The sequence below is a fragment of the Salvelinus alpinus genome, chromosome 18, assembly GCF_045679555.1.
Source record: "Salvelinus alpinus chromosome 18, SLU_Salpinus.1, whole genome shotgun sequence".
Classification (NCBI taxonomy): domain Eukaryota; kingdom Metazoa; phylum Chordata; class Actinopteri; order Salmoniformes; family Salmonidae; genus Salvelinus; species Salvelinus alpinus.
Window position 1 is genome coordinate 10,797,625 of NC_092103.1, and position 17,812 is coordinate 10,815,436.

Here is a 17,812-nt window from a genome sequence, read left to right on the forward strand (position 1 = left end):
TGACCAAATACGTATTTGTTCCTTTATATTCCAAAATATTTTATTTTTGTGCACTTTGCGGTCTTGCTGAGGGTGTGTTCGTAAATTCACTATAGAGTGACAGAGTGCGCTCAGAGTGCAGTCTGGGCATTCATAAATGCACAGCATTGCCAAGATTGTACATTCCTAAATTCAGAGCGTTTCGCACACTGGAATCTCTGGCAGAGGAGTAGGGTTGATCCGAGTGATCCAAGCACCCAAGCTAACTGTCTAAAGTAGCTACTTCCAGACACAAATAAATGAGAGAACACGTCACTGTGGCCATTTTACCAGCCCTAGCAGAGCTGGTTAGGCTGTTTTGATGTTATCCAGAGCGTTGGTGACCGTAACTGTGCTGCTGGCAACAATTTAATTTAAACTTTTTTTGCCGACGTTTAAGGACACCGGCTATATTCAACGGGTGTTCAGCGTTCATAAATGCATTTTATTATGCGCTCTGGCACACTCAGACGAGAGTTGTCTGAAATCGGAGTAGATGGCCATATTGAATTTACGAACACACCCTATAACGTTGGTGACTGTAAATGTGCTGCTGGCAGCAATTGAATTACGTTTTTTGTCGAATTTTACTGAACCCGTCATATTCAACGGGTATTGCGCATTCGTAAATTCATACATTACTCTGCGCTCTGGCACACTCTGACAAGCGTGCTCAGGAATAGGAGTAGATAGCCAGAGTTAATTTACGAACGCACTCCTTTGTTGTAGCGCTATCGATGACGCGCGGTGTGGTTGTCATGGAGGGCGTAACATTATTATGGGATGGTAGGGGTGAAATGGTGCTAGGCGCGGTATTTTGAACAATCGTCTACGTTTCTGTGGGTTTTACCGAGATGTTGCTCCGCCTGTACGGAACGGCGAAGGAGTGTGTGCGTTAACACGTTTCGTGTCACCAAAGGTGTTGCACCGAGGGGACAAACAAGCCACGTAAGAATCTATTCGCTGTGTGAAAGGGGCAAAATAATGTTAGCCAACATGCTAATGAGTTAGCTGATGGCCAGGCTTGCTAGCTAACAGCTGATTATGTCCATTTGGCCAGTTAGCAGACAGCTAGCTAGCTGCATAGGAAGATACCTTATTCTAACTAGCTAACTTAGCATAGGACTGCTGTTGTAGAAGCGATAGGAAGTTAGAAAACATGCATAGGCACATTATAACACATTTGTTTACCGTTCATTCAAATAAAGGTGACTATTATCAACGTTGCATAGCTGCATTTGCTGATGTTTGAGAATGACGAAGATTATTCAGACTAACTTTGTGTGATTTAATATTTAATGACATAAAATGCATTACACATGCAGCCCGCTAGCTTGTTTCCAGCACCCTGACAAATGGAGAGTAATTTTCTGATTTCGCTCGCCCAGCTTGTTATTAGGGCTTAGCTTGCAGGGGGGTTTGCCACTGCAGTTATCCTGTCTATTCAATTTTGGCTAGCCGGAAAAATACCCTCCTGGTCTGTCTACTGTCTGCTGGTGAAATGGCTTGAAAGCAGCTGGGGCTTTGACTGTCAAATGGTCTGATGCTCGCCTCGGGCTTAGTTCCTCTAAGGTTGCTTTTTCCCCCAAGGAAAGTCATATCCCCCTTTTATATCAAGGTTTCTGGGGTGTTGTTCTGTGACAAATGACTGTAAAAAGGGTTGTTCTAATGACATTGGATTATTTTACATTTGAATATTTTTTTCCAAAGCACAAAATAACAGTTCACCACAGTTGATTACCAATGGACAATAATGTAGATGTATTATTCGTGTCGTTATTCACCGTGTAGTTCTACACAGAGTACCATGTAAATATTTACAAGATCATATGGTTTGTAACGTTATGTGACAACCCGGAGTACTCGTTTAAAATTACTGTGTTGCACTACCCGGTAATAATCAATTGCAAACGGTACCACCATTACTTCATTGGTAAACAAGATCCATGGCATGGGCGTTCATCTCTATTGCTATATCTTCCTCTCATCTCTTTAGTTAACTGATGACGAGGTGAAAATGGCGGATCTTTCGAAATCCAACCCCGGCCTGAAAATAGAAACGTAGCTAGCTAGCTGGTCGTTTTCATAGTGCTGCTGCTGTCACCAATTGATGGTTTTGACAGGCTGCTTAGTTGAGAAAACAAGAATCAGGCCCCAAACATATATCTTATAGAAAATTAAGAAGATGAACATCGATACCCCGTAGTTTATCGACTTGTATAGTGTACCATCTGTCTTATTTGGAGTACGGCGGAGGTAGGACAAAGATTGTTATTCTCTTGGATGTCCGAAGCGGCCTAGCCAAGTTAGCTACGTTAGCTAGCTAACTAGCTATCCACACAATCGATGACATGTTAGTTAGCTAGCTAGCTAAATTCAAATTTATACCGTTCGAAATCAGGTGGACTATGTTGCAAAGTAAGCGTTTAATGTAGTATTGCGATCAAAGAGTTCGGGTCATAATGTCGTTACATAAACAAAATGTGGTATTGTTCTTGGTGGCTGACTACACTACCGCATTTAACTAAGCTATCCAACATTTCTAATGCTATTTAAACAGATAATTTATGATTTTATAATTCTGTAACGTCAGATACTCGATGTTCCATTGCCTATGTGTGTACCAACTTTTTCACATCTTATGAAATTCACCGCTGTCTTTGAAACTATTTGGTGGATTTGCTCTTGAGTCTTGCGTTATTGATAGCAGATCTATGCATCTTAATATATTTACTGATGTTACACACTACATGTTTTGGGCTGTATATGACAGTGACATCCTTCAAATCAATAGTGATGGGTTTGCACCTTCTCGTGTCGTTGCAGTAGTGTGTGTGCAACATCCACAAACATCAACACATGTTCATATGCAGAAATTGGAACAAGGTAATTCAGTTTTAGGCATCTCACTTTATTGAACTTTTTTTTTCTAGATCTAAAATACTTTTGCAATTGTTCTTGGTTGCCTATCAATTGCTTATTGGCACCAAGCAGGATCTAAAAACCTCTGGTTGGAAATGCATGTTTTGACTATATCCCAAAAGTTGCTGTAGCTATTTCTGTAGTTTTTTTTTGTACTGGTACTTTCCTTGATATGAAAGGAAAGTACCAGAAAAGGTGTTTGATGCTTCTAATAAATTATTTGGACTGACATTCTAATGTTCCCCGTTTTGTCTCCTCCAGCGACTGATTTGAGCTGAGTGTAAACTTGGAGACATGGACGTGGTGTCGCCAGAGCTGAACATCCTCCTCCCTGACGAGATAATGGACACCGAGGCCATCGTCATGGACGACGACCCCCCCGCCGAGTCCCCTGCAGCCTCTGGCCAATCACAGCCCAGCGACGATGCACCAATCCCCATGGAAACAGATGTTCTCGCTGTCCCAGAGATCGTTAGCCTGTGTTCGGATGCCCCTCCGACCCAGCGGACCCAGGCCCAGACCACCTCCATCACCACAGACTCCACCCTCTGTAGCACCACCTGCGCCACTCAGCTCCTCCTCACCCCATCCATAGCTTCATCCTCCCCCCTTACCCTCCGACCCGCCACAGCATCCACCCTCACCTCCACCACCCTCAAAACTACTACCAGCCCGGGCGGGGTCAGTGTCACCTCGGGGGGCTTACAGAAGCTCTCATCCAACCACCAGATCATCCTCAATAAGGTGGCCTCATTCCCGGGAGCAGACACCACCAGGTCCCCAGGCACTACCACTATCACTCCAGGGGGCCAGAAGTTCATGGTGACGGCTATAGGCAAGTCAGGCCAGTCTATTGTGCTGCAGCTGCCCCACACGGGCTCCAAGCCTGGCTCAGGTCAGGGGGAGGCCAAGGCCCACCCGCAGCATTTCAAGGTGCTGACGATAGGGGGGAGGACAGACCTGAAGCCGGTCATGGTGGGGCAGGCGGTCAGTCAGGTGTCCACCCTGCAGGCCCAGCAGCTGAAGACTGTTCAGGTGAGACCTGATACATTTAATAAAATTACAAAAAAAATCTCCCTATTTCGTGATATCCAATTGATAGTTAGTCTTGTTCCATCGCAGCAACTCCTGTACGGACTCGGGAGAGGCGACGGTTGAGAGCCGTGCGTTCTCCGAAACACGACCCTGCCAAGCCGCTCTGCTTCTTGACACAACGCTTGCTTAACCCGGAATCCAGCCGCACCAATGTGTCGGAGGAAACACCGTACACCTGACAAGTGTGCACTGCGCCCGGCCCGCCACAGGAGTCACTAGAGCGCGATGGGACAAGGACAACCCGGCCGGCCAAACCCTCCCCTAACCCGGACGACGCCTCATGGGTCTCCCGGGTCGCGGCCGGCTGTGACACAGCCTGGGATCGAACCAGGAACTGTGGTGACACAGATTGCGATGCAGTGCCTTAGACCGCTGCGCCACTCGGGAGGCCCGAGGCCTGATTTGTTTACTTGTTTGTTGACCTGTTTACTTGTTTGTTGGCTTGTTTACTTGTTTGTTGGCTTGTTTACTTGTTTGTTGACCTGTTTACTTGTTTGTTGACCTGTTTACTTGTTTGTTGACCTGTTAGTCTGTGCTCAGCTGTGTACACATTTTGTAGTGAGGAGATGAATTTAGCCACGGGTTACCTTTTTGGAGGTTTGCTAGTGATTTGGGAAGCTTTATGTGTAGGTCTCTTCTTCGCTGGAGTTCGTACAGTGAAGGTCAATGAATGTATTTGCCAACAGATTGCAAAGAAAACGCAGGTGTCATCAGCTGGACCAATCAAGTTCATCATCACTAAAGCTGTCAACAACAAAGGTCTGACCACCCAGACATCAGTATCTAATGTCATTACAGGTAATCACCGTCACGTGTTTGTCGCATTGACCTCTTCATAGAAAGAATGCTTGGTTTGTAATGTGCCACACGCTCAGGGATAAGCTGTGTAATCATTGAACGTACAGCCTGAGTTATAACTGTGTCATAAGCGCTTTGAGCCATAGAAATGTATGTAGACTTTGATCCCTGTCCCTGGTTCTGACCTCATCGTTGTGATTCTGTGCCCTCCCCCAACCCCACCTCCCAGGTCGAGTCCTGTCCACGAGCAGCCCGGTGACCCCCCCGCGGACCATCACTCTCTCTGAGACACTCAGCTCCAGCAGCAAGATTGCCATCTCCCCCCTCAAGTCACCTAGCAAAGTCAGACATGCTGCCACTCAATCCCTCTGACCCCACTTTGAGTGAGGGAGAGAGAGACCCATTGCGGTTTTCCCCATTTTGCGTTTGGATTTCATGACTAAACCTATACTGTTTTCTTTTTGTGTAACAGTTGACAGTGGTGTCGGTGGCCTCCCAGGTACCCAACTCCCCTCAGAAGTCAGTGTCTCTGCCGCTCAACATGACCCACCTGGGACAGCAGATACTAGTACAACAGTCTACAGCCACCTCTCCAGCCAAGGTAGTCTCCAGCCATTCTACCGCATAGGTAAAACTAACCTCTCTAACAGTTTCTCTGGCCCTCTGGGACCCCAGCCTCAGGACTGCACATTTGTTTGTTCTATTCAAGCGCTGTATCACCTGATTCAACTAGCCAACTAATCACCAAAAAGTAGCCTTCCGGAACCGCTCATAGGAGCATGAGCCTAGTGTCCTGTCCATTACTCCCCCTGGACAGGACACTATCGCAGGGCCATCTCCTTAATGCTGAGTGCCAAGCGGAGACGCATTGCTTCCTATCTTAACTTTGGTATGACTCGGGCCGGGGATCGTACTCCTAACCTTCCAATCTCACGGCGGATACTCGCTAATACGGCCTATTTATCGCCATACCTCCTTACTCCGTTTGCACACACTGTATATAGGTTTTTCTGTGGTGTTATTGACTGTACTTTTTGTTTATCCTATGTGGTAACTCTTGTGTTGTTTTTTGTCACACTGCTTTGCTTTATCTTGGCCAGGTCGCAGTTGTAAATGAGAACTTGTTCTCAACTGGCCTACCTGGTTAATTAAAGGTGAAAAAAAAAAATACTCTAACCACAAGACCGCCAAGTTAATCACCAAGCCCTTGATAATTTGAATCAGGCATGCTACTGCTGACCCTGACCATTTTTTTTCTCCTCTCCTCACAGCCCATGAAGCCGGTGCAGACTGTGACGGTGGGCGGCCCCCAGTTTAAGACCATCTTCCCCCTGTCCACCTCGTCCAACGTGCAGCAGATCCAGGTGCCAGGCAGCCGCTTTCACTACGTCAGGCTGGTCACTGCCACCACGGGCAGCAGCACGGGACAGGCCGGCAGCCACTGCACCAACTCATCCATGACCGGTAGGAGACAGACTCACCATCCATAGCACTTTGTAACATCTGTTGATGTAAAATTACGATTGATTGATTGATTGACCATCCACAGAGACTGGCAGGGGTAGTCTTTTAGGTCCAAACAGAGCCATAATATAGAGAAGCATTTACCATAGTGTGCTGGTATTTCATATGACCTCTCTTCCTTCCACAGCCAAGCCCATGGTGGTCAACACAGCCCAAGTCAGGATGTCTGTCCCCATCATCCCAGCACAGACCATGAAGCAGGTGAAACACACAGACACACACACACACACACACACACAGACACGTTACTTACAGATGGAATTGTTCCCTTACTCATTAATTCACTTGGCCACAACAGCTACAGACATGCACTCTCAATTAATATAGTGTAATTTAACCTTCATTACTCTCCCCCTCTCTCAGGTGGTGCCCAAGCCCCTGACGTCGTCGGGCCAGGTGCTGACAACCCAGACCCAGCAGAGGTTGATCATGCCCGCCACGCCGCTGCCCCAGATCCAGCCCAACCTCACCAACCTACCCCCGGGCACCGTGCTGGCGCCTGGCTCTGGGAACATGGGCTATGCTGTGCTGCCCGCTCATTATGTCACGCAGGTATAGGGCTGGGTTGTGTGTTGGAGGCATTTTAAATGTATGTGTGTGTCCGTGTTCTCACGTCTCTCTCGCTCCCGTTCAGCTCCAACAGTCTGCGTATGTGACTTTGGCCAGCAGCTCTGGGTTCCCCAACCCTACAGGCATCCAGACTCAGGCCAGACTGCCTCTCAATGGGTGAGCACAGCAAAGCATCACACAGTGGAAATCTCCAACTGGATATGACCTGTGCTTTGATTGGAAAGAAGTCCTTGTCAGTAAAAATGCGGTTTGCGATCAAGCACTTTGTTTTAATGTTTGAAATGTTTATTTATTTACAGAGTTCCAAAAGTGAAATGACACTGACTATGAGGCTAAAGTGCACTGTCAGCTTTAATTTGAGGCTATTTTCAAAATTACAATGCTTTGTACATAATCCCTTCATTTTATAGGACCAAAGTATTGGAACAAATTCACTTATGTGCATTAAAGTAGTACAAAGTTCAGTATTTGTGATCCCATATTCATAGCACGCAATGACTACATGAAGTGGGGGACTCGACAAATTTGTTGGGTGCATTTGCTGTTTATTTTGGTTGTGTTCCATTTATTTATTTTTTCCCCAATAGAAATGAATGATAAATAATGTATTGTGCCATTTTGGAGTCACTTTTATTGGAAATAAGAGTATAATGTTTCGAAACACTTCTACATGAATGTGGATGCTACCATGATTGCAGATAATCCTGAATGAATCGTGAATAATGATGATCATACCCCCAAGACATGCTAACCTCTCACCATTACAATAACGGGAGTTTGGCATATATATTTTTTTTGGGGGGGGGGGTGTATGATATTTGTGTGTGTAACTTTTTCGCTCTTCATTATTCAGGATTATCTGTAGTCATGGTAGCATCCACATTCGTGTCGAAGTGTTTCGAAACATATTCTATTCTTACTTAGAATTTAGTCATTATATCATTTCAAATCCGAAGTGCAGGAGTACAGAGGCAAAACAACAACAAATGTTTCACTACTTGTGGAGCTCACTGTATTTCATGTTTTGTTGTCACATACGCTGGATAGGTGCAGTAAAATGTTGTTTTACAGGGTCGGCCACAGTAGTACGGCGCCCCTGGAGCAAATCGGGCTTAAGAGCCTTGCTCAAAGGCACATCGACAGGTTTTTATGACAAGGTTGTTATAAAGTCAATGCGCTGACTAATCAATGCGCGTATTCCTTCCTCCCACAGTTTATCAACATCAGACGCTGCCTCCAGACCACGGAAGCCCTGCAACTGCAACAAGTCTCAGTGTCTCAAACTGTATGTACTATAACTTACAGGGAGCTCCAACACACTCTGTTCATGTGTAACAGAATTCCTGCTTTAAAAAAAGAAAAGTCCTGTATTTAGAGTGTAGATGTCATGGAGATGGGCATAACCTCTGAATGTGGTCTTGCTCTCTCTGCAGGTACTGTGACTGCTTTGCCAACGGGGAGTTCTGTCAGAGCTGTAACTGTACCAACTGCTTCAACAACCTGGAACACGAGACCGAGCGAGCTAAAGCCATCAAGGTGAGGAACGGGCCGCCACCACAAGACAAGTCAGATTTGACTCGACTCTGTCACCTTATCTCTCTTGGTTTTTGTGTGGAGAAAAGCTTTGCGTGGCTAATGTACTCCTTGATTAGTGTTATCACTTGGTCTTGTGTTAAAAGTAACCATCGGTTGTATCTGACTACTTGTGTAAAGAGTTGTTTTAAAAGGGTTGTATTATTTCCCCCAGGCGTGTCTGGACCGTAACCCGGAGGCATTCAAGCCGAAGATCGGTAAAGGTAAAGAGGGCGAGTCGGACCGCAGACACAGCAAAGGCTGCAACTGTAAACGCTCAGGATGCCTGAAGAACTACTGCGAGTGTTATGAGGTGGGCCTCCTTCTCTCTCTCTCTCACCAACACGCCTGTCCTTCTACGGGTGGACGTTAAAGTTGTATTCTATACTGTTCTATTCCATCTTACTTTCACTTGTCCAATCTTTTGATATCACTTTAGGAAATAATGTGAAGACTAGTACTGTGGCGGTCATGACATTTTGTCAGCCTTTAACTGTCATGCAAATAACTGCCGGTCTCACAGTAAATTGACCGTTAATTAACATAAACGCACTTAGCATCTCCGGGCTTTCACGCATAGCCTACAAGTCACTGATGCAGACCTTTTTAGAACATATACATTTTAAGAAGTTGTCATTTTTTTTGGGGGGGGGGGTCACATGAAAGGCATGCGCTCTGCTCTGTTTCTTGCGCAAGCTGCACACACTTCCTCAGTCTCTCATTTACAATTTGACAAGCACTTGATAATATTCTCACCCATCAGACTATTCTTAATTGAATCTATTCTTTCTTTCTTTCTTTTAGAATTGCCCACAAAAAAAAACATAATCCGTAACCTGCAAATGGAGGTTACGTTTTTAATATACCAGGTGGTTGTAAAGCAGATTTATGTGCTTCATTTTAAGAATTGAGCCATAAATATAGCAGCACGAGAAAGCTGGGATCCTCTTTTAAATAGCGGCCAGTCAAAACTCTGTTTTCACACACGATTGCGCAATGGCTGCTTATAAGATCACATGTTTCATTAGGCTATGGGCTCTCCAACCCTGTTTCAGAGGTCCTGCGCAGCAGGTGATCCTATTCCGCTCAAACTCTGAATGCCAGGGCTCTCATGAAGTGTTTGGTTTGATTTTCGATGGCATTTGCATTGATGTCAGAGTGATTCGATTTTTTATTTAACCTTTTATTGAACTAGGCAAGTCAGTTTAAGAACAAATTCTTATTTACAATGACAGCCTACCCCGGCCAAACCTGGACGATGCTGTGCCAATTGTGCGCCGCCCTATGGGACTCCCAATCACGGCTGGATATGATACAGCCTGGATAATGGAGTGCTGAGTACCAGACCATTAGCGACTGGCCGTGAGCAAGTTTGGTAGGCTACTAATGACCATCAGCGGCATCAGTGCGTCTTGGAGTTGCCTGGTTATCGTGACTCAACGGTCACATGGAATTTGACTGCGGTCACGACTCGTGACTGGCGATAACACGGTCACTGTAACAGCCCGAGTGAAGACCTTACTTGTCGGTGTGGGCGCATGGCTTTTGTTCCAGCCAAGCAGTAAAACCAAGCCGTAACACACCTAATTCAGCTCATCGTTTTCGGGGGTAAGATTCCCCACCCCTGGTTGACCTCATGGAGACGCAGCCTTACTGTTTCTTCTTCTCTCTCTGCCAGGCCAAGATCATGTGCTCGTCTACCTGTAAGTGTGTGGGCTGTAAGAACTTTGAGGAGAGCCCTGAGAGGAAGACTCTGATGCACCTGGCCGACGCAGCTGAGGTCAGAGTTCAACAGCAGACGGCAGCCAAGACCAAGCTGTCGTCGCAGATCTCGGACCTGTTCACAAGGACCACCCCGGCCATCACCAGCGGAGGGGGGAGGTAAAGACTGACTCTGGACTCACTCTCTCCAGCCTCACCTTCCTAGATTCACCCTCTCGCTTCTCACTTGGGTTGCAAAGGAAGGGTATTTTACTGGAAACTTCCTAAGTTTACCAGTAAACTACCAGATTTTTGTTAGATTACATAAAATCCTTGAAAGATATCGAAAAACATCTAGTGGCCCTTTTTGGTACTTCAGACTATCATAGTCTGTAATAGTCTCCGGCCCTCTGTGTAGTTTTATCACATGTAAAATATATGAAATAAGATAATTACGTACAGTACCAGTCAGAAGTTTGGACACATCTACTCATTCCATGTCTTTTTCCTTTGTTTTTACTATTTTCTACATTGTATAATAATAGTGAAGACATCAGAACTATGAAATAACACACATGGAATCATGTAGTAACCAAAAAAGTGTTAAACAAATCAAAATATATTTTATATTTGAGATTCTTCAAATTAGCCACCTTTTGCCTTGACAGCTTTGCACACTATTGGCATTCTCAACCAGCTTCATGAGGTAGTCACCTGGAATGCATTTCAATTTAACAGGTGTGTCTTGTTAATGTTTATTTGTGGAATTTCTTTCCTCCTAAATGGCTCAAGTGCAATCAGTTGTGTTGTGACAAGTTAGGGGTGGTATACAGAAAATAGCCCTATTTGGTCAAATACGAAGTCCATATTATGGCAAGAACAGCTCAATTAAGCAAAGAGAAACAACAGTCCATCATTGCTTTAAGACATGAAGCTTAGTCAATCCGGAAAATGTCAAGAACTTTGAACGTTTCTTCAAGCGCAGTTGTAAAAACCATCAAGTGCTATGATGAAATTGGCTCTCATGAGGACCGCCACAAGAAAGGAAGACCCAGAGTTACCTCTGCTGATAAGTTCATTAAATGACCAGCCTCAGAAATTGCAGCCCAAATAAATGCTTCACAGAGTTCAAGTAACAGACACATCTCAAAATCAACTGTTCAGAGGAGACTGCGTGTATCAGGCCTTCGTGGTCGAATTGCTGCAAAGAAACCACTACTAAAGGACACCAATAAGAAGAGACTTGCTTGGGCCAAGAAACACGAGCAATGGACATTAGACCGGTGGAAATCTGTCCTTTGGTCTGATGAGTCCAAATTTGAGATTTTTGCTTCCAACCTCCGTGTCTTTGTGAGATGCCGAGTAGGTGAACGCATGATCTCCGCATGTGTGGTTCCCACCGTGAAGCATAGAGGAGGAGGTGTGACGGTGCTTTGCTGGTGACACTGTCAGTGATTTATTTAGAATTCAAGGCACACTTAACCAGCATGGCTACCACAGCGTTCAGCGATATGCCATCCCATCTGGTTTGTGCTTAGTGGGACTATCATTTGTTTTTCAACAGGACAATGACCTAAAACACACCTCTAGACTGTGTAAGGGCTATTTGACCAAGAAGGAGAGTGATGGAGTGCTGCATCAGATGACTTGGCCTCCACAATCACCCAACCTCAACCCAATTGAGATTGTTTGGGAGGAGTTGGACCACAGAGTGAAGAAAAAGCAGCCAGCAAGTGCTCAGCGTATGTGGGATCTCCTTCAAGACTGTTGGAAAAGCATTCCAGGTGAAGCTGGTTGAGAGAATTCCAAAAGTGTACAAAGCTGTCATCAAGGCAAATGGTGGCTACTTTGAAGAATCTCAAATATGAAATATCTTTTGAAATGTTTAACACATTTTTGGTCACTCCATGATTCCATATGTGTTATTTCATAGTTTTGATGCCTTCACTATTATTCTACAATGTATAAAATAGTAAAAATAAAGAAAAACCCTTGAAAGGAGTAGGTGTGTCCAAACTTTTGACTGGTACTATGTGTGTGTGTGTGTGTGTGTGTGTGTGTGTGTGTGTGTGTGTGTGTGTGTGTGTGTGTGAAAATAATACTATATATGAATACTTTTTTGGGTTATTCCTGTATAAATTACCAAAGTTATTGCTATAGATTTTCTTTTAATTTGCCAAATTACTGACGATTCTGGTAACTTTGGTAAATTACTGTTAGCTTTGCAACTTCTCACCCCCTCTCCTCCACCCATCCTCTCTAGATGTATTCTGTGTAGACTCAACCCCTCTCGCCTCCCCCTCTTCAGCCTATCCTGCTTTGTACTCCCACTCTATGCTGTGTATCTTGTGGTAGAACAGTGGCTGATCTCATCCTCTCTCCACCAGGATGCCCTTTACGTTTGTGACGAAGGAGGTGGCAGAGGCCACGTGTGAGTGTCTGCTGGAGCAGGCTGAGCAGGCAGAGCTGATCCAGCAGCCCCAGGCCACCGCAGAGAGGATGATCCTGGAGGAGTTTGGACGCTGCCTCATGAGGATCATCAGCTCAGCGGGCAAGACGGACTGTCCCTCCATCAACTGCTAGGCCAGGTCCATGGGTTCGCTGTCTGTATGTCTCTCACCCAGCCCAGTGAAAACTAGTGCTGGGAGACTAGAAGGGAATAGTGGCCTCCTCTCTCCCCCAGCTTGAGAGCTAAACATTAGGACTGGTGAGTGGTAGTGGTCCTTGGTTTCTCTGCCTCCCGGGCTGGCTAGCTAGCCGCCCAGTCTCAGAGATGAGCAGTGGGTCTGGGAGATGAGGAGAGTCGACCCTGGGCGCCGTCTCTCTCGCCCACCCTCTGGGCAAAGCATTGGGAAAGGAGTGGACTGTCTGTCTGCGCCACCTACTGCTAGCCATGCCCATGTGCTTTCTCTCCCATCCCCATAGTGCTAGCATTGGATAGGGTGGAGAGTGGTGCACAGTCCCGTCAATTGTTAGCTAGCTAGACCCAGCCAGCACCAGGAGGCAAGGACAGTACTGAGCACTGCTTACCTTTTACCCACCCTCATAGATCTAGTGTTGGGAGGACATTAATTTCTCTGGAGCTGGTGCTTCTCCTTCACAGTTAGTGGGAATAGCCTTTGCATAGCCTTGGCTGAAGGAAGGGGCTGTCCCCATGCCCCCAGCCTCCGTGAAAAAGTAAGGATTGTGGGAGAGACTCGCCAGAGAAAGAGGTGCAAGGGGGAACAAACAAATGTTTTTGTGTTTTGTGAAGGGGAGTTGTTTTAGATAATAGGATTTTTAACATTTTTATCTTTTTTTATCACATTTATTTTCTCCATCTTATTATGGCTCTGTTTGCATATGTCCCTCTTTTTCACCCTCTCCCTCTGTTTTAATCATTTCTGAGGGTTCTGGATGCAGACGAGGAAAGAAGGGTTACATTCTGACTGCCTTCTACAGGTAGTAGCCCAGGTTCTAATCATGATGGCCATCTCTCTACAGTAACTACAGTAACTGGCTCTACAGTAACTAGCAAGATATGCTCATGTTACCCACTATTTATTTTCTTCAACCTCTGTTTCAGCTTGTGCTCAGAGCTTCGCAAAATATCTAGGAACAATTAACAAATTCCCACTGACTTTTATCACAGATTAGGATTCCATTTGCCATTTTTTTAAACAACTAAACAGTATGTATTTTGGTATGGGGGGTTTGTTCAATTGGGAGGGGGGTACTGTTTCTGACACATTCAGGTAGAGTAAGGTTTCACAATATCAAATCCAAGTTATTTGCGCTACTAAAGTGCTTATGGTACTCTAAATTCATTGTCAGGATATGAAAGTTGTCCACTTTATTAGGGAAATATTAATATTGGATGCTAGGTGCCCCTATTTTTTTTTTTTACTACTTTGTGAATATCAATTTGCCTCTTTCCAAACGCATGGAGAACAGCACACACATACACGTTGGATAACCGTCAAGAACCAGTGGTAGATTGTTCGATTGGATAATTAATCTAGTCATAGTATCACTATGTCCGAAGCACTGCAACTATTTTAGCTTTGCAGAGTGCCTTTATGCTACAGTAAGCTGTTGCTTGGTAGCTTTGTGCTTTACTAAGTCATCACGGATTACCAGGCAACACATGATTTGTCCTCTTGTGTGTCGCACTGTAATGCTACTCATCAAGTGTGTGTGTTCAACAGCATTTGGGTAGTGTTTTGAATAAAGAAAGTGATGTTTTTAAGACCCTTTTGGGTCAGTTATTTCCCTACTCACAAAGCCAATCCCTTTCTATATGTGTTGAGTGTATTGGGACCGTGTGTTTAAAAAAATACTGTTATTAGTTATTGTAGCCTTATTTCCCCCCAGGATACCTTTGCCTTACGTTCTCCACTCTGCTCAGGGCATTGAAGGACTTTTACTACGTTGTCTGTCTATTGTTCTTTCCTGCAATGTTATTGAAGACACACGTTTAAAAAAAAGAAAAAAAAAAAAGAAGAAAAAACCTCCAAGCAGGCGTTTGACAAATGACCCTTGTCCAAACAGAGGACCTTTGTGTGTGTCATGTTTTTCACCATAAGAGCTTGAGTAAGACCATGTTATACACCATCACACATGCTTTTCAAAGTTGTAATCATCCCTATGCACTGAAAACGTTGTTTATTGCATGGGTGACCTTGCTGGATGCTGAAGTATTACAAAATTGCTGTACAGCAGCATCAACAATTGGTCTGTGTGTTTGAGTGACATGATGCATCCCAAATAGCTTTATTCATATGAGAAAATGAACATTTCTCATGCCTGTTCAGGAGGGTGCAATGTTACAGAACGTTCAGATAGAAATGGATCGTGTAGAAAAACGATACAATGGTATTTTAGGTAGAGGATTGGAATTGTATGTTCTGTTTTGCATGTCTATCTGCAACGTTTGTCTCACCTCATTGAATACACCCCTAGTATCCGTTGTCATCCCACAAAGTGGGACATTTTCAAAGGGCTTCCAATAGAGGAGCACAACCAGAACCCTGTGATGGTGCTAAACTCACTACGTCAATCTGATGGTGAAAATTAGGGAATAATTTGTTTTAGATTGTCTTCTCACGAAGTGAGACATTTAACAGAATTAATCAATCAATAGCAATCAAGCTAAACTGCTAAATTGTGCTCTGTTGGAGAACAGAAAAGTTTCTAACAAATCTAGATATTTCAGGAGAAACTTAACCTAACCCATGAAACTTGGTAGTAATAAATGTACACTAAACAAAACAATGGACCTTAAAATGTTTGCAATAACAGGCTTTTTTTTTTTCTGAGGGAGTCTGTACTAAACTGTGTAAATCTGCACCTCCATGTTTCAAAGACCATGTGCAATGGATCTGTAGTACTCCTCTGTATTCCGGTTGGTTGATTGTATATGTTACGTGACCATTACCTGTATTACTTTCTAGGTGAAATCAAGTTCTTAAAAAAAAAAAAGTTTTTTTGTTTTTGTCACCGTTCTTGTAAACATCTTTCTGTCAAGAATTATTTATCTCACGTTATCCTCATGATTATAACACAGTATCACACAGAATTAAAGTACTTTTTTATTTTCAGATTTAAAGATTTATATTCAGTAAAGCGTATGTAAGATGTTGACTGTAATGTAAGCGGAGTACGAAGCAAATTAAATTTATACATTTAAGTATGAATTTCTTTCTCAATTGGTACACTAAATTGCATTAATATTTTACAAACAAATGCATAAGCCTGTTGGATATTGTGTCAGATCTCTGATATAACACTATTTTCTGATTTCAGATCATTTTTTATTTTTTTTTTTACAGTGAAATGAGGTTGATTTGCAAGCGATTTAAACCTATACATTAACACTTCCTATACATTAACACTTTTGTAATTGTAACGCTATTATAGATGTCCATATTTGATATTTATTTTATAAGTTGTCAGCAGACATCTTATTGAAGTCCTGCCTTTCTCTTGTATTTCCCACACTGCTTTGCGGTGTACATAAAAGGCGTGCGCAAATTACCACCACGAGGTCTGGTCATTTCACTTTGGTTAATAGTACAGCGTAAATCTAGCAAGTCGTGTGACATCGATGCAAAAAAAATGATTATATTGAAGAATGTTTTGATAAAGAAACGACTTCGTCATTTGTTGGCGAGATGATGACTGGATATTTGATGCAGATCTTGCAGTAAGTTGTCTTCAGTCCTCTAATAGCATACCTAGCTACTGCTAACATATGCCGATAGTTAGTAGCTTGCTATCTTTAGCCAGTGTTAACTATTGGCTATCAATATCAGAGATTATTATCCCTTGTCCGATGATTTAAATCTTTGCTGTTCACATCATGAACCTCTGTGATTACATATTTTTTTACAACTATGAGGACTCGTAACTAGCTTAAAATTGTGTAAGTCTAGTCTGTGCACGTGGTCTGTAGCTTGACTCAATGTTGTAACAATGTATCAATTTGTTGCCTTTTTTAGTGTCTTTCGGATGCAATGTTGCAGGATGGATGACAAACTGATACAGGACACATGGTAAGATGTCAAACAACTATAATTCTGAACAGTAATTTTAAATTGCTTGAGGAATTCATGGAGTCCAACTGAGACCATTTCCTTGTCCTATGATTCAAATCTGTATCTGCTGTTCACATCATGAACCAAAGTGATTATTATTACATTAATATGAGGATGTGCATTAGCCTATAATTGGTATTATTTTGACTAGCTTTGATTGTACTGTATTTTAAGCTTACATTTTGGTGCTGATCCAACAGAATACTGTGGGGTGGTGGAAAGGATGTGACTTGGACCAGGAGTTCAGTATTTTTCCCTGGTGCAACATGGAGGCCTGCATGGGTCATAGCAACCATGGAGAGGCTCTTTATTTCTTCAGTGCTGTGCAACAGCTCACTCTGTGGGTATTGGCTGACAACCGTGGTATATCAGAAGGTATACCAATTTTTATTTTATTTTTACTGCTCTAATTGCATTGGTAACCAGTTTATAATAGCAATAAGGCACCTCGTGGGTTTGTGAGATATGGCCAATATACCAGCGATGGCTGTATCCAAGCACATGGTATATTGGCCATATACCACACCCCCTTGTGCCTTATTGCATAAGTATGATGCAGGCAATCCTATAGGGTAGATTTTAATATGGATATGCGTGCAGGCTGTTTTAATGATTACTACCAATCTGACCTCGTCTTCCAAGCCTGGGGGAAATTTTTTATTATTGACCTTGAATGAGGGTAGTGTCTTCAATGTTTCAGTTATATGGCCAGGTTATTGTGTAATTGTTATTTAGTATGCAGGCATGTTTTAAAATGGCTGGGAAAGGACATATCACTATTCACACTAACCATGAGTTTCTGTTTCCCCCCAGGCTTCAGCAAGAAGAGTGCCCTAGAAGGTCTCATGTTTTCCATGGTGAAATTCAAAGATGGCACCTTGTGAAATTGCAGCACAAATTGATATAAGCATTTACTATCCCATGTCCAATTCCAATAAATGTTTTGTGGAAATACCCTATGTTAATTTGAATGACTGATCATTTCAGAAATGTGTGTAGTGTCTCACATAGTGCTGTCTTGGCAATAGAACATTGAA

The 17,812-nt window shown here is 43.5% G+C and overlaps 1 protein-coding gene across 1 annotated transcript; it reads left to right on the forward strand.

Annotated features, from left to right (window-relative positions):
* Positions 1–623: 623 nt before the first annotated feature.
* On the forward strand, positions 624–17,734 carry LOC139543738 (protein lin-54 homolog). The gene is made up of 17 exons (XM_071350110.1): positions 624–966; positions 3,202–3,975; positions 4,722–4,833; positions 5,063–5,175; positions 5,306–5,434; positions 6,105–6,297; positions 6,485–6,558; positions 6,721–6,909; positions 6,992–7,083; positions 8,141–8,212; positions 8,361–8,463; positions 8,675–8,812; positions 10,178–10,380; positions 12,588–16,384; positions 16,680–16,733; positions 16,976–17,150; positions 17,589–17,734. The coding sequence occupies exons 2-14, from the start codon at positions 3,235–3,237 to the stop codon at positions 12,781–12,783; spliced, it is 2,355 nt and encodes a 784-aa protein (XP_071206211.1). The 5' UTR covers positions 624–966; positions 3,202–3,234; the 3' UTR covers positions 12,784–16,384; positions 16,680–16,733; positions 16,976–17,150; positions 17,589–17,734.
* Positions 17,735–17,812: the final 78 nt, after the last annotated feature.